This window comes from Artemia sp. Qi Xiang Cuo, chromosome 13 (assembly GCF_049724085.1).
Source record: "Artemia sp. Qi Xiang Cuo chromosome 13, ASM4972408v1, whole genome shotgun sequence".
In the NCBI taxonomy this organism is placed as follows: domain Eukaryota; kingdom Metazoa; phylum Arthropoda; class Branchiopoda; order Anostraca; family Artemiidae; genus Artemia; species Artemia sp. Qi Xiang Cuo.
The window spans coordinates 58,871,298-58,897,271 of record NC_142806.1 but is presented as its reverse complement, the minus strand read 5'-3'; the positions used below and the strand labels follow the sequence as shown (position 1 = coordinate 58,897,271).

The 25,974-nt window shown below is 33.2% G+C and overlaps 1 protein-coding gene across 3 annotated transcripts in view; it reads left to right on the top strand.

Moving 5' to 3' along the window:
• Positions 1–25,974, top strand: part of LOC148945476 (cardioacceleratory peptide receptor-like) — a 593,562-nt gene that overhangs the window by 158,223 nt on the left and 409,365 nt on the right. For all 3 annotated transcript variants that reach the window (XM_089098593.1, XM_089098594.1, XM_089098595.1), the window contains exon 5: positions 8,910–9,005. In XM_089098593.1, coding sequence (XP_088954719.1) covers positions 8,910–9,005 — 96 coding nt within the window. The remainder of the gene's footprint in view (positions 1–8,909; positions 9,006–25,974) is intronic.

Here is a 25,974-nt window from a genome sequence, read left to right as displayed (position 1 = left end):
TTACTTACTGAGAATTTTTTTCCTAATTTCTTGAATTAAATTTCTACATCTTGTAGCTAAGTGAAAATTGTTTTTGATAAAGAGAAAAAAAAGTTACTTACTTGCGATTTTTTCATAATTTCTTGAATGAAGTATCTGTACTGTATATCCAAGAGTTTAAAACGAATATATTTTGTTACTTAATTACAACTATTTTAATAATTTATTTATTGAAATTTATGTATACTTTATAAATGATTTTAATTCAATAAATATCTTTTTTTTTTTAATAATTTATTAAATTAAATTTTCGTATTGTGTATAAAAGAGTTTAATTCCAGAAAAAAATTTATAATAAATGATAATTTTTTCATAATTTATTGAATTAAATTTCTACATCGTTTATCTAAGTCATAAAAAAAATAAAGAGTTTGTTACTTACTTGGAATTTTGTCATAGTTTCTCGAACGAAATGTCTTTTTTTTGTTTATTCATCATGTGAATTCAAGAAATAATTTGATACTTACTTACAATTTTTTCATAATTTATTTAATGAACTTTCTTTTTTATTTACCCAGGATTTAACTTCAAGAAAGAATTTTCTACTTACTTAAAATTTCTGATAATTTATTGAATGAAATTTATGCAGTGTGTATCCATGAGGTAACATGAGTGTTCTACCTATTTCGAATTACTTCATAATTTCTTGAATGTAATTTCATTATTTTTTATTCAATATGGGAAAACAATAAAGACTTTATGACTTACGTGCGATGTTATTATTATTTCTTGCATTAAATACATGTGTTGTGTCCAGGAAGCAAATTCAAGACAGCTATTGTTACTTACTTACAATTTCTTCTTAATTTAGTGAAATGAATACAACTATTATAAAGAATAAAGACGGGTTAGTCTTAAATATATATATTTCTTAAACGTATTAACACATTTTTGAAAGAATTTTCTACTTACTTAAAATTTTTGACAATTTATTGAATGAAATTTATGTAGTGTGTATCCATGAGGTAACTTCAAGACAGAATTTGTAGCTTACTTAGAGTTTCGTCATAATTTCTTGAATTATATGTCTTTTTTTATTTATCCAGGAGTTGAATTAAAGAATATATTTGTCCCCATGTGTCTGACAATAGATGTCTGCAAATTCCTTTTCTTAAATCCCCGACGTTTTATTAGACATTCTAAACGTTTGATATGCTAGCGGGTTCTAAAAATAATGATAACATAACAATGTAATGCAAAATGTATTTTTAATTAAATAATGATATGTAGAATATTAATATAAAAAATATATTATGATACATTATTAATATCAACAATTAACTTTGGACATTTTGAATCTGTTCCATAAAATAGTTCACCATGTTCTCTCTTGATATTATAGCTATTGTCTTCTCTTAGTTCGTAATCAGTAGAATAATCATTATTCAATTTTGAGTCATACACAATTTTTACTTTTGTCTCATAGAAAGGTTAAATATAATTTTCATCTGTGGTAGAATCTGTGTCTATGACTGTTTGAGCAATGTCAGTAACGTATGCTGGTGTTTTGTTTTTCATCGATTCATCTTTATATTCCATCGTGATATTTTCTGACAATGATCTTTTTATTTTTCTGGCAATCTCACTGTCTATTATCACATTATTTTTACACAGGTAACAGTTTCTGCACGTAGACATTGTATGGTTTACGATATTAGGAGAAGAGTAGGCATTTATTTTATTTATCTTCCGTTGAATGCTAATACCTGAAAGGTGACGATTGGATGTATCAGTAGGTAATGTGTTACCTGCAACAGTAACAAGGAGTTGTCCTCTATCATCAATGATTATTTTTATGTTGGCATTCTCTTTGAGTGCAATCATCTCTGGAGATCTCAATCTCGCATAACCACCAACATAAGAGTTGAATTTTTCGGTATTCCAAAGAAATTTAATTACTTACTGTCATGACAATGCATGCATACATTTCCAATAGTGCTACCACCTGTACTTGTTTCAAAGTTTAAATATTTCTTTTTGTCGTCATTCAATGCTACAACAACCTTGTTATGTAAACACACTCTATTAAAATGCTCCATCTTCACTTTTTTTTAAAGATATGACTTATGTGTTTATCGTTCCACTGCGTAAAAAATAATGATTTAATACATGCAATAGAGTATGTTGTGTCAATAACCAGTCATAAAATACCAGTGGGAAAGTCACATAGTGTCTCCGATCAATCGCAGAGTTCTTTCCATAACATATACGAGAATGCCATTGGGAATGTCAAATCGTGTCTCTGAACAATCATAGAGCTCAAGTTCTACTACTTTAAGCATACTTTGACATTTTGAGTTATGTATAGAAATAAAGAAATAAATAAGTTTGAAAAATTTCGAATTTTTAAAAAAGTTTGAATTAAACACTTTTAGGATATCGAGTGTCTCTACTGAAAAATTGGTGCATTACATATTATATAAAACACATGAAAGCTATTTTAAAGTATACAAAAACTAATTATTTAAAACGAAATTATATATTATAATTAAAAAAACTTAAAGAAAAAAATAAAGTAACAAGTAATATGAGTATATAAAACAACTTAAATATCTTTTAAATGATACAAAAACTCAGAAGAATAAACGATCTTTTATTTATTATATAATACAAATAAAAGAAAAACCACACGGAATTCGGCACCTGAGTCTCACAATCCCCTTAAAGCTCTGGACAAAGAAGCAAAATCTACTTAGGTAAAAATAAAATTTAGTTATTAAAGACCACAAAGTAAACAAAAAACACACTGAAAAAGGCTACTGAGTCTCTCAATCCCCGTAAAGCTCTTTTAATATATACAAAAAATACTTAATTAACAATCCAATTTAGTTTTTAACTACTACCACGTAAACAAAAATAACACGGAATTAGATCATTTAAAATATAAAAAAACTACTTATTTAACACTAAAAATTATTTTTTAATTAAAAACAACTAAAGAAAAATCACACGGAATTAGGCTACTGACTCTCACAAGCCAATTAAATATAATTTAAAAGATAAAAAAACAACATAATAAACACAAAAATTTATATTTTAATTTCCAACACTAAAAGAAAAATCACAAGGACTTCGGTAACTGAGTCTCTCAATCCCCGTAAATTTATTTTAAAAGATAAAAAAACTACTTATTTAACAAGAAAATTTCGTTTTTTAATGAATATAAAGTAAAGAAAAATCACACGGAATTAGTCAACTGAGACTATCTCTACAAGAAACTATAATATTAATTTAAACATATATACTGTTAGTTCTATATATGATATATTATTTTTTAAAAATTTTAAATATTAATCACACTGAATTAGTCTACTTAGTCACTAAATCCACGTAAAGATCTTTTAAAAGATACAAACACTAATTATATAACAAAAAATTTTAGATATTAATTAACATCAAGTAAAAAAAAAATCACACCGAATTAGGCACCTGAATCTCTCACTACCCGAAAAGATATTTAAATAGTTAAAATATATAAAGATTTGACACGAAAATTTATATTTTAATTACATACACGTAATGAAAAATAAACTTTATTTATGCAACAGGTTCTCTCAATCACCTTTAATTTATTTTAAAATATAAAAAAACAACTTAGTTAAAAATAAAATTTCGTTTTTAATGACCAGAAAGTACAGATACCTAAAATGTACTTAAGCAACTGGGTCTCTCAAGCACCTTAAATCAATGATAAAAGATAAAAAAAATAATTCTTTAACAAAAAAAGTGCGTTTTTTATGACAAACAAGTAAATAAAAATAACACGGACTTAGGCAACTGAGTCTATAAATCACCTTAAAGATCTATTAAAATATAAAAAAAATAATTATTTAAAAAACAAATAAATATTTTAATTACACTAAATTAAAAAAAAATCACACTTAAAAATGAACATGTGTATCTAAATACAATTAATGATATTTTAAAAGATACAAAAAATAATTATTTAACAAAAAAATTTTGTTTTTAATTACATTCAATTAAATAAAAATCACACGGAATTAGGCAACTGATTCTCTCAATCCCCGTAAAGTTCTTTTAAAAGATACAAAAACTACTTATTTAACACAAAGAACCCCCATGTAACTGAACCCCTGTATAACTGAAACCCCTGTACAACTGAACCTCCGTGCTAAATTTCATTACGTTTAATATCTAGCCACCAAATGCTCCAAGCCTCAGAAGAAAAAGGGATTTTGAAAACAGGGAGCCCGATTTACGAAAAAAAAAAGGGATACCCCCGTGCAACTGAACCCCCCTTGTAACTGAACCCGTGTATAACCGAAACCCTCCATGCAACTGTATCCCCTTTAACTGAACCCTCGTGCCCCTCCCCCCTCTCTGCACCCCCCCCCCCTCCTAACAAATTTAAGCCCATTATTTTTAAATTGAAAAAATTTTTCAAAAGTTACTTAAGTATTATACAGACCACATCGGCGAGGTAAAGCTAGGTCAAGTCACAATGTCATTCTCTCGTTACTTTTCAATTAAGCAATTGAATACTTTCTATCAATGTCGCTTGTAATCGTATACGCAAATATATGTCATCAAAAAAATCGCAAATCTCGGAAATTAAAGACGTAAGTACCCATGTAATAAACAGTCGTCCGTCTATTAATGAAGTCATGAATCGAAATCAGTCTTAGAGCATTACACAATCTCGATCCTATTTACAAAAATGGATAGCATGTAGCTTTCGTATTAATAGGTTTAAAAACCTATTAGCCAATTTTAAAAAAAAAAACTACTAATCAACATAAAGATGAATGACCACGGAACTTTCTCTAATCGACTGACACACAAAAAATCGTGATATTTCAAATTACTATACCATCTATAGAAACGATACCTCTTTGCAAATGACCATGGTAACCGTCCAATTACTTGAAAACCTAAACACATATCTATGCCTCAGGCGTAGGGTTCAAATATATAGATGCCTGGCCCGTGGTAAGGCATATTACGCAATCACTGGCTGTATCTATTAATGCTTTACTACTCTCACAGCTTGCTTTAGCTGCCCCCCAATATTTTTGGTCACTTAAAAAGGGCACTATATCTTTTGATTTCCAATCAAATGAGTCCACTCCCGATCTTCTTGGATCACTGGTTCGGTATCATCATCCCTGGGGAAAACAGAAACACAAACAAATAGACAAAAAATAATAATAAAAAAATCAACACCCATCTGTGATTTTTCTTCTGGTAAAAAAATGCCAAAATTCCACATTTATATAGGATATAGGAGCTTGTAACCTCTACAGTAGGCTTCGCTGATATGCTAAATCTGATGGTGTGATTCTGATTAGAATTACTTGTTGTTTTTGGGGTGTTTCTCCCTTTTTCAATAATTGGGCAAATATTCCCAGGCTCGTAGTTTTTTATGGGTAACATTAAACTTGATGAATTTTTAATAATCTCTGTGGGATATTCAGTTGAATTATAATTTAATTTTATTTACTCTCATCTCTGGTTTAACGCAGCTCCTTTAATTATCTTTGACAAGCTTCTTTTTGGAAAAAAGTTTTTTTATTATTAATTTGATGATAAATCTAATATTAGCAATATCTTTCTTCCGTGTGAATTAGTTAAAGTCTGTTTTAATAGAGTTAGCGAGAAACTTCCGATGATCAGTTCGGATTTAAGAGCATCCTATATCGGGTAGTTCCTTAAGTCGTGGGACTCATGGTAGGTTTCCTACCGACATTTCTTGTTTTTTTTTTCTCCTTATATTTTCCTTGGAACACCTTTTTTTTGAAATTTTGCCTCCTTTTCCAAAGATATCTGGAACAAAATACTGAATTTCTGAATGAATTACTTAACATTTTTTGGTACTGTTCTATTAGCTGGTAAACACGCGAGACAGACACTCGAGAAAAGCAAAGACCAAACACCTATTACCCGGTATCTTCCTATCTGACGCTGTATAAACAAGGGGTTTCTCACTCCGGGAACTATATTTAAACTTTAGTTTTTTGGGGCTTAGTGGGAAGAAAGGTACCTATGTTAGGTTACGCATTTAACATATGCTATGCTTTACCCCCACCCCCCTAAAGTACAAATATATAGCCGAAATTTGTTTTTAAACTATTCTATTTGTATCCTATTTTGTTTTATTTCATTAGCATTAACCAAAGTTCACTTCTCGTGTGTTTTCCAGCTAATAGAACAGTACCAAAATCTTATTTATAATGTAAATATTCCTACGTTCAAATCTCCTGGTGAAAGTTTTCACTGTGAATGAGGTTTTGGTAAATTATTTTCGTTTGTCACGGCAGTTTCTTCAGAACTGCAAATATTCAGCCATTTTTTGCCACGTGTTGATCCCCTACCCCCCCCCCCCCCAATGGAAAAATGAAGCAGGGATTGTGTAAATTATCGACTCAATAGTAATTAATGACTCTGCTCAATAGTAACCGAAATTCTAAAAAACAGAATTGTCATATCAATAGATACGTCAAAACTATCAACTTATTTTAGTGATTCCGAACATATAAGATTTATCAAGTTTAGTGCTACCCATCAAAAGTTCCGAGCCTGAGAAAATTTGCCCGATTTTTCAAAAAAAGGGGGATCCTCTAAAGTAAAGCAATCTCAATGAAAATCATACCATCATATTTAGCATATCATAAAACCCTACTGTAGAAGTTTTAAGCTCCTTTACACAAAAATGTGGAATTTTGCATTTTTTTTTTTTGCCATGTGTTTTTATTTATTTTATTTTTTTCCAATGGTGATCGGATCAAAATAATGGTCCTGAAAGATTGGGAGAGGGTGCACTCGAACGAAAATTAAAAGTTCTTGTGCCCTTTTCAAGTGACCAAAAAGATCGGAAGGCAATTAGCACCCCTCCCACGTCCTTTTTTCCCCAAAGTCGTTCGATCAACATTTTGAAATTATCATTTTGTTATAGATAGTTGAAAGATCCAATAATTTTGCCTTTAGGGGTAACATGACTCCCCACAGCCCGTGAGGAGAGGCCTGTAAGGTATGAAATTTACCCATTGTTTACGTATAGTATTTGATATAGGGAAGTATAAAGACATTTTTTGGGGAGGGGGGATTTTGTGCTTGGGGTGGATTTCCATGGAGAGAATTACCGTGGGGAGGTAAATTTCGGGGGATGGACTTTCCATTGTAAATTTTACTGTGGTGAGATTTGGAAGAATTCCTATACAAAATTCTTTCTATTTGTCTTACTTTCTCTTTGCCAATTCAATATTGTACGAGGAAATTATTCCGGGGGGATTGTCCGGGGGAATTTTCGGCGTGTTTCGATTTCTGGGGGAACATTTCCACGGAATGGGGGATTTTTGGAGTGATCAGGAAAATAAATAGAACTTAAAATGGCACTTGCATGATATGTAGCGACTACACTCAAGAAGTGAAGTTAGATTAATCATAATGAAATATGCCCAAATATGATGAAAATTTAATACTTTAGTAACAAATTATGAAATCTACAACAGAGATTTAGCGAAAGCAGGCAGCCCAGAACGCATTATATTAAATACATAACCTAACCACCTCTATGTACTAAATAGTTAATTAAAATATACCTGCATAGTATTTTATCTTACTCAGGCTAAGCTGATTATCTCCGAGTGGACACAGAAAACTGGTATCGTTACCGATCAAGAACAAAGTGTGGTCGCTGTATCATACAAGTACCCTTAAAGTCTTTTTCAAATGGAAGTATGTTAAGGAGAATTTTCCAGGCTAAATCATCCGCATGAAATTTTACGGGGGGGGGGGGTATTTTACCCGGGAGAAAATTTCTGCGGCGGAGTTTCACGTGAAGGGGAGGGATTTTCTCATGGAGGGTGAGTCAGATTTAGAGGCACTTTTTGAAAAACGATTAGAAATTAAATTTTAAAAAACAAGTTTTTCAGCTGAAAGTAAGGAGCAACATTAAAACTCAAAACGAAAGAAATTATTCTGTGTACGAAGGGGTGCCCCTATCTTCAATGCCTTTCTCTTTGCGCTAAAGTTTGACTGTTTCTTCCGTTTTTTTTTTTTTTTTTTTTTTTTTTTTTGGCTTCTGAAACACAAGGGCCTTTTCATTACAACAGGAACCTTTTTAAAAACTCTTAAATGTTTAGCGTAAAAAGCAAGTTCAGAACACATCCGAGAAGTGAAGTTAGGTTAACCCTAATTAAATATACCAAAATAGGATGAAAATATAATACTTTATTAACAAAAAGCATGGAAAGCAGCCCGCCCAGAACGCATGATATTAAGTGCCTAACCCCTAATCGCTTCTATATATTAAATATTTAATTAAAATTTACCTACATCGTAGTTTTTCTCACTAAAAATAAGCAAATCATAACCAATTGCAGAGAGGCAAACCGGTTTTTGTCAGATTTTGCAGAGCGAAATTCTTGAGTGTGTTCTTAGTAATTAACAAGCACCGAGCAAGATATTGAGGAGAAGGGCAACTTTTTCATACACGGAATAATTTATGTTCGTTTTAAGTTTTAATGTTGTTTCTTACTTTCAGTTGAAAAGAACTTGTCTTTTTTTCTATTTATTCTAAGGGAAGGGATGGTACTCAAGTCACACCTTGTGCGCGTGTCTGATCATGTACAACATTGTTCAATAATTCTACCTTTTGTACGTGCCTGAGTGAATACACAATTATTTAATCAGTTTCAAAACAAGAATTAATTAGTATTTTTTCTAAGTTTATGACTTCTAAAACCAGTCAAAACTTAGTTTATTTCTCAATTAAATGCTATATATTTTTCTTCAGGGAGCCCATTATTGGAGCACTTGTCTCCTGAATTGAGAATTAAGTCTGAAAATTAGGTAATTAAGAGAGTATCCTAGTAACCTTGATCTTTTGATGAGGGTCTCTTTTTTTCCAGGGCGGAGAGCGAAAATCCTGGTTTCTTCATCATGGATTTTAAGTGCAATATTCTCATCACCAATCCTCTTCCTATATGAAAGAAAAGTTATAGAAGGTAATTTTTTTTCCAATTATACTTTTTGAAAAGTTTATACTTTTCAGAGTGTAAAAATTGTACTTTTTATAATTTTTCAAACTATACTTCACATTTTTTTAAATTCATAAATACAGGCTGCTTCGTTGGCTGAACAGACTTTTATTTATTTTATTCTTAAAATATTAAATATAGATAACAATAACTAAATAACATGATTGACGCATCATTATTGGCAGGGCCGTATCCAGAATTATTTCTGGGGGGGGGGGGGGTAAAAGTTCTTTTTCGGGGGCGGGTTACAACAAACACTTTAAAAGCGCAACAAAAATGTGTTTATATTCATTTTTGTGTACTCCTATGTTAAACGCATTCTTTTATATATTGTAATGGAAACCAGTCACCAAAAACCTATTTTTGACGGGTTAATTCAACACACCGCTATAGGGTAATACAATGTATAGTGTAGTTTCCATTGCGTATACGATATTTAAACTGTTGTTTTTTTGGGTTTAGGGGGGGGAGGTACCTAGGTTAAGTTAAAATAATATATTCTATGCTTTAGCCCCATCCCCCTAATGTGCAAATATATAGCCCAAATTTGTTTCTAAACTATTATACATTCATCCTATTTTATTTTATTTCATTAGCATTAACCAAACTAGCACTGTATAAAAGAGTGCGTTTAACATAGGAGTACCCATTTTTATTGCGTTTTCTTACGAGTCGGACAAACATTTGGGGGGGGGGACTTCAAACCCTTTAATCCCCCCTGGATACGGTCTTGATTATTGGTTTGAGGGCATGCCGTTTATCTTTGCAGACAACATTCGCAGTTATTTCGTGTATGGTATATAGCCCATAAAATAAACAGCAGCTCTCTAGAAGTTGTATTGCTTCATAACTGAAACAAAAATTATTGACCCAGGCACATATGAAGGGAGAGAAGCACCTGGCCTGTGCTCTTTATGTCTCATTTTTACTATTAATCCTAAAATGTCGAATATATTTCTATAAAATTTGCCTGGTTGCACCCCCCCCCCCTCCCCACTGAAATGGGGTCCCACGCACGTACATGAATGATTGCATACTTATTCACATCAATGGAACCGGCGACTGTCAAAATGGCATTAAGCTGGTATCTTGGGGTACGAAATACCAGATTGGATTACCTTTCCCCTCTGCAGCTGACTGAATCCTACCACAGTGGCACCAAGAGTCCATTTATTTATTATTTAGTCCTTTTATATGTGTTGAGGCTTAGGAATTTAACTACATTTGCAAACCAACGATTAGACTAATGGAAGCTACAGTGATGACAGTGGTCAAATACTGTCCTGAGGCATGGGTGCTCCGAAAAGCAGATGAAGATTTGCTAGATGTTTTCCAGAGAAATTGCCTACGGTTGTTCTGGGTACCCAGCTGACTGATCTCAAACAGTAGGCTGTACGGAAAGTGCGGTTTAATCCCGCCTTCTAGGGGTATAATGAGAGAAAGGTTGAGATGGCTAGGGCACGTTCTGCGAATAAAAGATGACAGATTGCCCAAGATTGTCATTTTCGGCCAACCGTCTAGAGTTAAACCGGAAGCAGGTCGTCCGCGGTTGGGGTGGGAAAATGTCATAAAGAAAGATTTACGGGAAATGGGAACTTCCTGGGAGGGTGTAAAAAAGGAGGCTTTGAATAGATTGGGATTGAGGAGGAGTGGTTGTAGCTGTGTTGACCTCAGATGACTTGGTGCTGCGGTGAGTTGTTAGTAGTTGTAGACTTGTAGTACTAGTAATGAATGACCGTCTATTCACTATTACAATATATAAGTGTCACATGTAAGTGCCATGATATATAAGTGACATGTATGATAAGTGTCCGTGATTTCGTAACCACTTATTCCAGTAGACGTGTTCACTTGAAATACCAAACAGTTTCAGGAATCAGCTCAACTACTTATCTTAAAAATGCTGAAGATTTTTTTTTGAAAAACGATTGTTTACTCTAGTACTTTTTGTGGGTTTGTTTAGAATTGAAGTAGTTTTTTTTGTCACGATTGAAGAGTACTAGGATGTTTTCATTGAAAACTGAAATGTTATCGAAATTACTAAGAAATGTTTTTAAATTCTGGCTCATTCAAGCTGTAAACTATGACAATTCATATGAAAAACTAATTTTTCAAAAACTTATGGTGTAATCTTGCTGAAGGACATTCGCTTTCTGGGCAGACTTTGAAGAAAGCAGTGGAGTCAGGTGGAAGAAACTTCCTGGGATCAGTTCAAATATCAATTATGGAAAATACCTGGTGTTTCACCTATATATACTAATTTCTCTAAACGTTAAATACAGTTTGTCTGGAAAGCGATTTCTTACCTTGCAGTATGTCCAGAACATTATTATTTAGGAAAGCGAATGTTATTTAAGAAAGTGATTGTTTTCCATGCTGTTTTCTCTTTTACCATGAGAAAGTAGTGGACTCAGGTGAAAGAAACTTCCTGGGATAAGCTTTAATATTAATTATGGAAAATACCTGGAAGCTTCATTCACTTAAACTCACCAATCTCTTTAAAATTATAAAAATAGTTTGTCCAAAAAGCGATTCCTTACAGTATAGTATTTACTAAACCAAGTAAATCCACTGCTACGGTAAATTATCAGATATAGACTTCTTTTAGTTTATAGTTTTTTTATTATTTGTTTATAAGAGAATATACCATGGATAAATGATTTTAAAAATAAGTTCTGAGCAATATTTTTGTTCAAGAAAAATAGGATTTTACCTAAAAAGTTTTTAAACAGTTAAAAGCCAAAGTGAGAAATAAAATTGAAAAATGTATTTGGTATGTCTTCTTTCATTTTTCTATTTGACAATTTATTGCTAATTATGTACAATTTGATGCCTTAACCAGCCAACTAGCTCACAGTAGAGGTTAGCTGCCACATTTGAAAAGCCAAATAAGCTTAAAAATTGCAGGAGGTGGAAAAATAGGGATTATCTCCATGCAATCAAACTTTTAAGAGGCTGGACCCCTGAAAAGGTGTCTTCAAGCATCCATGGCAAACATTCAAAATCTCAGATTTATTTAAAACTAATATATAAAGAAAAAAAAATTCATTTTTAAATGGCTCTCACAAGCAACCAATACTGAATTTATTTTCTTTTCTTGTGAACAGCCACAAAAAGCAAATTGTAAAAATTGCTAGAAATATTGAAAAAATCGTATGCAAGCACAATAAGAAAATTCGTCAGTCAGATATATTAAAAGCATGTAATAAATCGATGAAAACGAAAATTAAAATAATTATTGAAAGGCAGAGAGTCGAGGTTAAACAAAAATTAGAGGTAAAATTTAGATGTATCTTTGACTGTATTTCAAACGATATAATAATAATAATAATAATAATAATAACAATAATAATAATAATAATAATAATAATAATAATAATAATAATAATAATAATAATAATAATAATAATAATAATAATAATAATAATAATAACAATAATAATAATAATAATAATAATAATAATAATATCATTTATTCACCCACCATCTACAAGTAGATTATAGTGGAGCACTACAAAAAGAAAAAAAGAAAAGAAAAAGAAACCAGCTTCAAAAAGATAAAGATACAACACTCAGTGTAATTCACGACACTCAAATAAATGCAGGTGAGAAACGTCGTCTATCCAAATTAACCCGACGAATCCGATATATCTGACGAATCTGTCGGTGTGTTTAAAAGTGCTTCTAAAGCATGCCCAATATTGATTCCATTCACTTTAACTTTATCATAATATTTTTAGCCACAAAGTTTTACAATTAAAAATAATATCTATTCATATTTTCACTATATCTTAAAAAAGGAAATAGTATTTTGTACTGCTCATATTGATAATTACCGATGATTGATGAATAATTATAGCCAGCTCAAAACCATATTCTCAAAGATTCTCAGTGCAAAAAGTTGAGAAGCCGTTTGCAGCCTGTTGTGAGCTACCTAAAAAGCTACAAACAAGGAGTAACATGTAAGTGGCTTTCACACCACGTACATAGTTTACGTTGCAATACTCCGCTGACTAGTTTACGTTGCGTTAAGCATAACACATCATACTGAAGCAGGTCCTTTCATGCTAGGCTAACATATAAAATCTTCACAAGCAAACTATTCAAAAATTAAGAATGTGGAATGAAGATGGGAAATTCAAGCTCTGGTCAAGCTAGAAAGGTTGCTGATATTTCGACTTTTCCATAACGTAGCATAAACTCACGTAGTATGAAAAAGTTATGCGGCGTTGTGTGAAAGACTCTTTAGAGTTCAGCCCATTTTTCCTTAAGTGCTTTAGTCTCTTGCTCGAACATATGGCATAAACAACTAATCGTAAAATTCCTTTGAAATTAGTTTTAAATTTACGGCTAAATTCCCACCCTCCTTCAGTAAATCCCTCCAGAAAAGGTTATCCTCTAGAATAAAGTTTTCGAGCGCCTTTGTGACGAATATACAAATTTAAATATAACCGTATTTTAAACAATATATACGGCAAATCTGTTGATATGATTCGAAGTGCCTCTGAATTCCTCAATTCACTTGAGGAAAGGCACTTTCCTTAAGTCCTCCTAAAAAAACTTTCTCCAAGAAAAAATAAAGTTCCAAATCTAAAACCGTATTTAACCAATGTGCAGTTAGAATATGGCTTGAAGTGTCTCTGACATTTGTCCAACATTAATTCCATCTAGCGTTATTTATGATCAAACAATATTTTTTTTCAACTGCATAATCTTACCAGTCAAAATAATATCCGTTTATATTTTTATAATTTATTAAAAAAACGAAATGACACGTCGCCCTACTTTCAATTATAGATAACAATAACTGATGATCAATCATAACCAGTTCTGTGAGGCCCATACTCTGCAAAGGGTGAATTGTTGGGAGCAGGGGGGGGGGACCATTTATAATATAGAAAGCTTGAAAAAGTTCTAAAAATAACCTAACACTTGTATTTCACCCCGTTTTCGATTCAGTGCCTTAAATAATCTTTTACTCAACTATAATATACAAAGAACGTACTTCAGGAGCAAATCTAGAGCAAAATCTTGGGGGGGGGATTTTTCTAGGGCACCAATGAGCAAAATCTTTGAGGGGGGGGCAATGTGACAACGGTGCGAATAATTGATCAAATTGACAAATTTATTTTTAAAAAAAGAGTGAAACAGAAAAAAACAAAGAATGAGGGCGCCAGAAAAACTTAGGGGGGTGGGGGGTTCTCCCCAGCCTCTGACATAATTTACCTTTAAAATTAGTCCATCAATTTTTGATAAAATTTCCCACTTATGTTAGTCTCTCCTAAAGAGGCTATCGCCAAGTAAAAAAAAAAGTTGAGCGGCCGACTATGAACATTTCAAATTTATAACTGTATTTTAAACGGTATACTCGTATACTGTGATACGGTTCAAAGTTTCTCTGACATTTGTCCAACATTAGTTCCATTTACCGTAATCATCATAAATAATTTATGTTTTCAACCGCAAAATCTTGCCAGTCAAAATAGTATCCATTTATATTTTCACTATTTGTTTAAAAATTAGGGAAATGAGATGTTGGACTACTTGTATTGATTGGCAATAATGATTGATCATCAATCATAACCAGCTCATCATAAAAGAACTGATCAAATATAGCAACTGTTTTGTAAGTAGCCGTGAAAACTTTCTATGCCTCAATTGTGAAAGTTTTTTCATACATAAACACAATGAATCAATTTGGGGACAGACGATCATATTCGATCCCAGCATTAGACAGTGGCCATAAGATTGAGTGGCATATTTGACACTATCTCCGACAGAATTGGATCTCTTCTGAATGATTGGATAGAATAGGTGGAGATTTGTCACTTGGTGACCTGGAAAGCTTTTCCATCTCTGATTATTATCATTGAGAGTTATATCCTTGGCCAAAAGCGTCTATTGGAACTTATAGAAGGAGAAATATTGAATATGCCAAATAGTGACACGAAACATTCATTAAAGAACCTACTGCCCTTCCATTATTCAGTTTAGTAAAACTGTAAATAAGGCGAAATTTTTCGTCGTGCGTGGAAATCTGGAAGACAGGCAGGCTATAAAGGGGGGCCAAAACAAGTCCGAATAATTACATAAGATGTGTGCACTGGTGAGATTATTTAGGTGGTGGCCCAAGCTTCGGGGGAGATATGAAATCCATCAAAACAGTGTGAGGTACCTGAAATTTGACCTAATTATATGAAGTATTCTTTTTTTTGGGGGGGGGGTCTTTAGCTCATACCTGTATATGACAAGCTATTTGGTAAGAGTAATATAAAATGTTTGTCCGCTACAATGAACTGAAATTTCAGGAGTGGGTTTACAGATAGGTCTATGGAACTGTTCTTAGGACCGTCCTTTTCTCCTAGATCGCACCCTTTGGTAAATTGTTTCCTGGGGCTTGAGCTGGATTAAATAAAAAAAAAAAACAAGTTTTTTTAACTGAAAGTAAGGAACGACGTTAAAACTTAAAACGAAAAGAAATTATTCCGTATATGAAAGGGCTGTCCCCTCCTCAACGCCTCGCTCTTTACGCTAAAGTTTTTCATTGTTTAAAGAAAAATAGAGTTGTGAGAAAGTCAAACTTTAGCGTAAATAGCGAGGCGATGAGGAGGGGACAGCCCCTTTCATATACGGAATAATTTCTGTCCGTTTTAAGTTTTAACGTTGTTCCTTACTTTCAGTTAAAAAAAACTTGTTTTTTTTTATTTAATTTTTGAACGTTTTTGAATTAATGCAGGTTTTGATTTTGGCTCACCCGACATGAATAATTAAAAACAAATTGAATATTAATTTTACTTTTATTTGGTTAAATGGCTTTCTCTAAACCTGTTTAATTTTACTTAAGAACGTTTTTATTAGTAATAAATATACGTAACTTACGAATTAACTTACGTAACGAACCTCTATATTCTTATATTTTTAATACGTATATTAGAGGGTCCGCCCCCTAGTCAATACCTTGCTCTTTAAGCTAAAGTTCGAATTTTGTTCAATTCTCCCAAAATGACCTCTTAATCACAAATGCCGTTAATTAGAATAAATAGCTCATAAAAGTACTAAATAATCTTTGGCTTAAAGAGCGAGGTATTGACTAGAGGATGAACCCAATCATGTACGTAATGTTTTCTGTCGTTTTAAGTTTTGAGGTTGCTCCTTACTTTCAGTTAAAAAACTTGTTTTTTTTTATATATAATTTCTGATCTTTATTTAAATAATGCTGGAAAATCCGGCGCCCCCTTCATAGCAATGTCCCTTCTCCAATGAAAACTTCCTTCATGGTAAGATCTTCCCACATAACCCACGACCCATTCCCCCCCCCCACTACCAGAAAAAATCCCCTCTGAAAAAGTCTGTATACTTCACAATAACCAATACTATATGTTAACATTGGGTAAAGTTCATAACTTTCAGCCCTCCCTCCGGGGAGTTCGGGGGATTAAGTTATCCTAAAAGACATATTTATTATATTTTCGACCACGCTGAACAAAGTGGCCATTTCAAAATTTTGATCGGGTGACTTTGGGAAAAAAATGAGCATGGGATGAGGTCTAGCTGCTCTCCATTTTTTTTGGTCACCTATAAAGGACACTAGAACTTTTAATTTCCGTTCTATTGAGCCCTCCCGCGATATTCTAGGACCACTGGGTCGATACGATCACCCTTGGGAAAAAAAAAAACAAAAAAAAACAACAAATAAACACGCATTCGTGATCTTTCTTCTGGCAAAAAATACAAAAGTACACAATTTTGCGGATAGGAGCTTGAAACGTCCGCAGCAGGGTTCTCTGATACGCTGAATATGATGGTGTGATTTTCATTAAGGTTCTATAACTTTTAGGGGGTCTCTCCCCCTTCTTTCGAAAATCAGCCAAATTTTCTCAGGTGCGTAACTTTTGATAGGTAGGACTAAACTTGATGAAACTTATATATTTGAAATCAGCATTAAAATTTTATTCTTTTGATGTATCTATTGGTATCAAAATTCCGTTTTCTATAGTTTCGGTTACCATTGAGCCGGGTCGCTCCTTACTTACAGTTTGTTACCACGAACTGTTTGATACTGTCCCATCTATGCGAACTTTTTTCCAATGTTAGTAATTATTTTGACACTATCTCTCAAGCTTTGCGACTATCAAAGGAGTGAGGTAAGACACAAATCATTTTGTAGACCCAACTGCTTTTCCATTTACTGAACTTAAGAGAGAAAAAACGGATATAATTTAAATAGTATAGCGGAAAAAAAATAACAACGAACTTTAAATGACAAAATCCAAATATTGACGACTCTACGTCCGGGAGCCTTTATCAACGGGATATAATTCTGTAACAATGTTACATTTAATTCAATTTAAGTTTAATTTTTTTGTTGTTTATAAAGGCTCCCGGACGTAGAGTCGAAATATTCGGATTATTATTATTTGAAGTTTGGTGTTTTTTTGTTTCTTTTTTGTTTTTTCCACTGTTTTATATAAATTATGTCTTTTTTCTTTCTTAAATGAAGGTAAGACCTCGAAAAAATCTTTCCTGACCCTAATCTGGCGTTTGTATGCACTCCTGAAAATTTCAGTAAAATTTAACAGAATGTCATTGTTCTGGAAGACAAAGGCGTGGCATTTGGAACTGGAAAGAATTCTCTCGGTCCGGGTTCGTGCTGTAGATTCACAAGTTTTCATTAACAAAAACTTGTTTTAAAAAAATTAACAAAAACTTGTATTAAAAAATATATTTCTATTTATTTCCATAAATTTTATAAGAAATTATAAATTTTTTATTAAAAATTTATTTAACAAAAACTGCTGCTAAAAAATTTCACGCGTCAGGAAATAAAATTTCCTGACGTGGCAGAAAGTGACTCTTTCCGATTGCATTAGCCTTTTTTTTTCTCATATGGAAAATTGATCAGGCAGCAGAGAATCTGAAATAAAGCATTAAAAATAAATGGTGTTTTTTTTTTGAAAAGACTGTGTCTTCAACCGACCTGATTTTAGTTGCAATTTCAATATCTCAACCCCTCAAATAACCAATGATACTAAATAATTTTGTAGGAGGTAGTCTAACCAGATAACTTGAATATGGCGAGAACGTCAGCGCTTTAGATACAGCCGATTCTGAGATATAATTGTCAAAATTTTCGAACTCGTTTTTTTCGAAATTTTGGAGAAACAGATTCGGCAAAACATATTTGGAAACGCAATGTTGTATAAAAAAAAATTTCTTTCGAATGGTCTAATTGACATTACTGTAAGACCTCAGCGCTCTAGCTAGAACCGATTCCGAGATACAAATGTCGAAATTTTCAAACTCGTTTTTGTCAAAATTTTGGAAAAAATAGATTTGGCAAAACTGCTCTCAGCAGACGAGGTGGATCTACTTAGTGACGAGTTTTTAGTCTATTAGTGATCAATCGTGGTAACGAACTGTAAGTAAGGAGCGACCCGGCTCAATAGTAACCGAAACTCTAAATTCTGATGTCAACAGATACATCAAAATAATCAGATTTTAATGCTGATTTCAAATATATAAGTTTTATCAAGTTTAGTCCTACCCATTTCCATGGAGGATATTTCCATGGAGGAAGTTTTCATGGGGGAAGGGACATTGCTATGAAGGGGGATCCGGATTTCCCAGCATTATTAAAAAAAAAACGATCAGAAATTAAATAAAAAAAAGTTTTTCAACTGAAAGTAAGGAACAACATCAAAACTTAAAACGAACAGAAACTATTAAGTACATGTTTGGGTTCGCGCCCTAGTCAATACCTCGCTCTTTAAGCTAAAGATTTTTTAGAACTTTCATAGGAGCTATTATTCTAATTAACGGCCTTTAATAATAATAATTTATTTATTACCCACTATGAACAAAAAGAAGTGGAGTACATCAAGAAAAAAAAAGAAAAAAAAGCAAACTCGCACACTTAACAATTGTTTATATAAAATGACGTAAATTATGGTGCGCAGTAAGACCTGCAGATAACGACAGCTTTTCCCCAAGCATAGTCACTTTTTCCCTTAGATCAGGGAGGCCGAATCACGATATTTGATGCCGGTTCCGGAACCGGAACTTTGTGATTAAGGGTCATTTTTAAAGAATTGGAACAAAATTTGAACTTTAGCGTAAAGAGCGAGGTATTGAATAGGGGATGGATCCCCTAATATAAGTATTAAAAATATATGAATATAGAAGTTCGTTACGTATGTTAATTCGTAAGTTACGTATATATATTACTAATAAAAACGTTCGTAAATAAAATTAAACAACTTTCGAGAAAGCCATTTAACCAAATAAAAGTAAAACTAATATGCAAATTTTTTGTTTTAATTATTCCTGTACGACGAGCCAAAATCAAAACCTGTATTAATTCAAAAACGTTCAAAAATTAAATAAAAACAAAGGATTTTTAACTGAAAGTAAGGAGCGACATTAAAACTTAAAACGAACAGAAATTATTCCATATATGAAACGGGCTGTCCCCTCCTCAACGTCTCGCTCTTTACGCTAAAGTTTGACTCTTTCTCACAACTCTGTTTTTTTTTTAAAATTGGGAGTTTTTATTAAAGAATTGGTACATAACTAAAACTTTAGCGGAAAGAGCGAGGTATTGAGGAGGGAGCAACCCCTCATATACGTAATAGTTTCTGTTCCTTTTAAGTTTTAATGTTGCTCCTTACTTTCTGTTGAAAAAAAATTGTTTTTTATTTAATTTCTGACCGTTTTTTAAATAGTGCCGGGAAATATGGCTCCGCCTCCACGGAAAAATTCCTCCTCCCCACGGAAAAGTTCTTTAGACAATTAAATTGTGGTAAAAATTTACCACGGACGATTACTCTTAACATCTCCACGCGTAAAATCGAGTCGGCAAAGAGAAAATAATTCAAATACAAGACAAACTATCTTGGTCACAAACTATCTTGGACACAATATGTAACACACTCGAAAAACCCAATACCTCAATGTTATCGCTGTTGACTTGCAAAAAGCTTTTGATTTAATCAACCACAATATACTATTAGAAAAGCTGTATAATGACTTTCAAGTTGACCCTTATTTAATTAGAATAATTGCGTCTTTCCTCTCTAACAGAACGCAAGTCGTGAAATACCTGAATGTATATTCTGATCCCCTCCCAATTTATAATGGTGTGCCCCAAGGAACCCTCTTAGGTACAATTTTATTTCTTACAATGATAAACAACCTTGGTGTTTATTTCCCGGATAGATGGAAATTCGTTGATGATCTAACTGTCTTAGAGACATGTTCCAAAAGTTCAAAAACCAACCCAATGGACATCTTGGAATCGATATCAGCCGAAGCTCTTGCTGATGATATGAAAGTCAACCCTTTAAAGTCAACTGTTCTTACTATTAATTTCCTTATAACTCCCCCTTCTTTCTCCTTTCCAATCCCCCCTGAAATGTCTGTTACCACCATGAAATTACTGGGCGTTACCATCTCAAGCGACTTAAATGGGATTGTCATATTAATGACATCTTAAAACGTGCAAATGCCGCATTTTCCCTCCTTAAACTCCTTAAAAATTTAAATGCCGTAAATCGCACTGTTTGAGGATTTTCCTGTCATTTGTACGCCCAACCCTTGAGTACACCTGTCCTTTTTGGCATCCTGGCATTTCCATTGAATTGTCGGATAGAATAGAGGCAGTCCAAAAAGGTGCCTAAGAATTATCTTCAATGAGGGTAAAGTACCTTATATTTCCCTTCTTAGGAGAGCTAATCTTGTCACCCTTAAGGAAAGGAGAGCAAAAAATTACCCTGCGTTTTGCTAAAAATGCCCTTCATAACCCTCGAACAAATCCCCTTTTCCCTGGTCAATATTCACCCCTTCGACCGCGCCTCCCGCGTTCTGTGTCAACAAAATCCCCCTTCTTGCCCCAATAAGAGTTTGCACTGAAAGATATAAAAGACCTTTTATCCCTTACATAGTTGACATTTTCCACCAGTGAATCTCTACAGCCGCCCCTCCCCCCTTACTCACTTTTTACCTTATAGTTATTAATTTTAATGCCCATTTTGCAAATTTGGAGGTTTTATATTTATGTTTCTTAGTCACCAACTAACTTATGTTTTTGTTTTAATTTTACTTTATCCCCTTGTTAATTTTACGAGTTTTCGTTTTTTTGGCATTTTTGCTGACTTGAAATTGGCCTTCTAATTTTATGAGTTTAATTTGTTTTTGTTCTTAACATTTTTAAGTATTTGACATTGACCCTTTTATAATTTCCTGTTGTTTTTTAGTTGTTCGTTTTTGTTGTTCTTTGTTCGCTTTATTTGACGCTAAAGTGCGAATTCGGCCCTTTTGTGCTTGTGATAGCCGTTTTTCAGCAATAAATCTTATCTTATCTAAATAAAAAGAATTTCGTATAGGAATTCTGGCAAAGTCCCCCAGTGTAAAGTTCCACCCCCTTTTTCTGGAAATCATGCAAATTTTTTTAGGTTCGTAACCTTTGATGGGCTACACTAAACTTAATGAATCTTATATATTTAGAATCAGCATAATAATTCAATTCTTTTGATATATCTATTGATATCAAAATTCAGTTTTTTTTTAGTTTTGGTTACTATTAACTCACGTCACTCTTTACTTACAGTTCGTTACCACAAACTGTTTGACAAGGTATCCAATCAGTATTGAGTGATTTTTCATGTCATATTTTCATTTTTTTAAATTTTCAATGTATCAGACAAAATGTTGATATCGAATACCGGGGAAGGCGTCAGGACCTCGACATGTCAGAACCACTACCGTCAGGACATCGACAAAATCCGTCATAACATCGACAAAGAATCCATCAGAACATCGACAGTCATAAAATCGACACGTCATAACATCTAAAAAATTTTTAGATGTTCTGACTGTCGACGTTCTGACGGGTAGCGATTGTGACTGTCGATGTCCTAACGTGTCGATGTTAGGACTTTCGATGTTTTGACATGTCGATGTTCTGACGGATTTTCATTGTCGACGAGATGACGTTTAGTGCTTGTGACGGTTAGATCAAATGGTAGCACACCGAATACCGAACAGCAAATACTCATAAAAGAATACCCCCTGAATTTTCCAGGGGTTGGGTGGCTAGAGCTATTTTCACGCTGAAAATACTCTTAATAAAGAACATTTTCTGGTATTCAAGGGATAAGAATCCTCTTAAAAGTAGTAACTTCCCCCTACGACATGTCTATGAGTCTCTGGTACAACTGACGGCATAAAGATTGTTATTGTCCATTACACTGATAAGAAAGACTATTAGACAGTAATTTACTTGCAATTTCCTAATTTGAAGTCTAAGAATCACCGTGAATCACCATGGATTGAAAAATCACCGGGATTGAAAAGAACGCTGTTACTATACTTTGTTGCAAACTTTTAAAAGGCAAGACGTTTGAGACAGGTCTCAAGCTTTGTCGATACTTCGAAGTTTATTGTAAGCTACTTAAGGATCGTATCTTATCAAGAAGAGTTAAGATTATAGCCGACTATCCGATATAATCCGATAGTTGATGACAAATATAGTTGATATATATATGATAGTTGATGACAGATAGCACCACGATAAAAAAAATCCAAGCCTTACGTGACCATAGAATTTGGTTTTCCTAGTGTTGTGTAGTGTGCAAGACCAAGAGCGTACGCAGGACATCTTTCTGGGGGGAGAATATTAAAAAAAATTATAATTTGAATAAAAAGTTCCAAGAAATTCGGGAATATCTACTATTTTTTTTGGGGGGGGGGGGGTATGGGCCTGGAGACCCTCTGCACATCTCGAAGAAGCCCTAACGAGTGCGCAAGTACTCCATGGTAAAGATTACTGAGCTTTCTCCTGAAGATTACCTTTTCTTCTCAATAGTCTTACCAATATTTTTAGATTTTTCGATCCTCTCCTGTTATCGTAGATTATTATGGAGAATAGAGTGTTGCTAAGGACCTGTGAAAGGCTTCGCAAGAGAAAATTTTCTCTAGGCTCATAAATCTTTCTCCTTTTATAGCCGTCACAATTACAACCTATCTTGATCTGCCCTTTGAGAGAATAAATATCTTCCGGGACATTCTTTTCTCAGTTGAGCATAAAATCACCAAAGAGACTTACTTAGTTATGCTACCAGCTATTCCTATAGTAGCAATTATAAGTGTCATTACATCCCCGATGGACAGTATAAACTGGCTCAAACCAGTTTGTGGAGCTTATATGACGAAGTGCATTTTGACAGTGAAAGTTGCAAATTGAGACCAGCTCTCTGGCAGAAACTTTGACCTGGTCTTATCTTTTCTAGCAACAGAGGACTAGTAGTTTCACTTGACTAAGTGGGCCCAGACCTGAGTGTTCATAGTCTTCCTTTTATATCAGGCTTCGGCTTTATTGACGTCATTCGCCCTGCCAGCAGCAAGATCGGCTTGGATTGGACAGCCATTCATGACCTTTGAAACTTTCGTTGTCCAATCATAGCCAATCATTGTCCAAAAATGATCTACCTCCAAAAAACGTTGCTGAAAAGCTGAATGATGCCAATCGACGAGGCTTTATTGAAGTTAATACTCAAAAGATTGGTTTTATATCACTTGAATTTTTCACCAGAAGAGCATACAATGTGCTCTTTAACTATTTTTGTTTTGTTAGTTTACCTCTCCAAAAGAAAGAATATATCAAAGCAAATACATTGCAATTACTATACTAAATTGGAAAATTCGACCATCCCAACGCTATACCCCCTCCATCCATTTAAATTGGTTGAAAAGAGTTCTTTTATTGCATGGATGGTAGTCTCTGTTTTTTGTAAGTAATCTTGCATAATTTTCAAAAGACAAGTGATTTCAGATGAAAGGCGTAAACGAAAATAAGAAAATTCGATGAAACATGCGCAAGGAATAGACAACAGGAAACCACATGACACAAGGAATGAGACAATAACTTATCTGTTTGCGCTTTCTGTCCTCCTCACTCTCTTTACCTCCCTCTGTGTCTTTATTGTGCTAGGTTATGCTCCATCACCAGAGTACGTTCCCGTTCCGTTGTTCCAGTCCTTTGTGCCGTCACAATCTTTATCGCCTTCATTATTATCTCACCATCAGCATCACAACCATCATAATAATTAGCATTTGTAGCATAGGAATCAACACTACCGCTTACATCACCACCATGATGGTGGTCATTGATATCATTTCCTCACCTTTAGCACCATTTTCTCTTTTTTCCTTTTCCTAAAGTTCCGCTTAAGTTTCCGCTTATCAGCTTTTCACACGCGTCATAAAAGTCGTCATCTTGGATTTACTTGTGTCAGCATCGAGTCTAACATCATCACCATAACAATTGCCACTGCTGTCGCATCATCGTTGCCTTTTTTTGTTATCTTGAAATTAACATCTTAATAGCCATCACTCTTGTTCAGCTCTCCGTTTTGCTTTTTCTCTTTATTTTCTTCTTTTATACAGTGTTTGTGACATTTCTTCGATTAAAAGTTTCTTGGACTTACCAACAGCTAAACCCCTAGAATAACTTTGTATAACTTGGTAATTTGGAACGACTGTTTCTAGGTCAGCCAAAAAAGGAGAGAGAATTCAGATTCCAAGAATGATTCAATTTTCTCTTAGTATCTGGATGATACTCGGAAGGTCCAGACATTAAATTAATTAATTATTTAATTAGACAGAAATAATTAATTCATATGTGATCATCTGCCCAAGTGACTTCAAGTGGTTTTTTAGTTAGTTATTTATTTGAAACATTTAATTAACTAATCCAGACTTGTCTGTTAAAACTGTTGACTTAAGGTTATTTGGAATGTTATATTAGTCGCTTTTTAGAACGGCTGTTTCTAGGTTAGAAATGAGTAAAAAGAGACAGTTGAAACTCCCAAAATGATTCAAGCTTCTTTTAATATCTGGTTAGGACTCATGAGATCCAGACATTCGATTATTTAATTGCATAATTAAATAAAAGTAATATATGCAGGTGTGATGACATGGGCTAAATGAAGTACAGGCTTTACTGTGACACTTGGTCGTCTTTAGCCAGTTATTTATTTGACATATTTAAATAAATAGACCAGACGTACATGTTAGAATCGATGACTTGACACTCGGATGGAAAAATTTAAGGCTATAACGTGTGCATCGCATAATTACACACTTATTTTCCATTCTGGCACATCCTTTCTCTTTAGATTAATTTAGAACTATGCCAATAGAACACAGAGGCTTAGATTTACAGCCTATTCCACTTTTATATGTCACTTTTATATCATCTAGATATTAAAAACCTAACTTTGGCTTATTTGAAAATTATCGAAAATTTTAGAAAAAAAACATCGTAAATCGTTTTTAGGTGGAGTTAATGACTTCGTAATGTCCACTAGCCCTAGTCTGCGTTTTCTTGAACATGTGTTTTCTGTTGAAACAACAATATATTTATCAGTTACTCAGAACAGTTCTTTTTGTTGGCTTTTCTTTGTTTATTCTACAAAACTGGTCTCAATATAGATGTTTCATATGACATTGTATTCTTGAAATATTTCAGGAAAACATTTCAGGAAATATTTCAGGAAATATTTTATTCTTGAAATAGGCATATTTCAGGAAAACAACCCTATATTGATAGTATAAAATTCGATTGATTAAATGTTTTTTTTTTAGTTAATTCTTGCAAATTCCAGGTCGTACTCGCAAAAAAAAGTTATTTTGGATTTTCGTAAGAAAATGATCCACTTTTCGCATTATTTAATCTTAATGGTACTAATTTCGTGCGAATCATATTGTTTTGGTTTAGATTTATTCTGTACAATTATTATTTTATCCTTTAAGTTCCGAATCACGAAATACATGTTTAAAATGATAAGCTAATGTTTTTTTTAAATTATCTAGTCTAAGTACCAGAATTGTTTCAGTTAAATACGAATTTTTACTTTTTTTCTGCAAATTTAACAGCAGC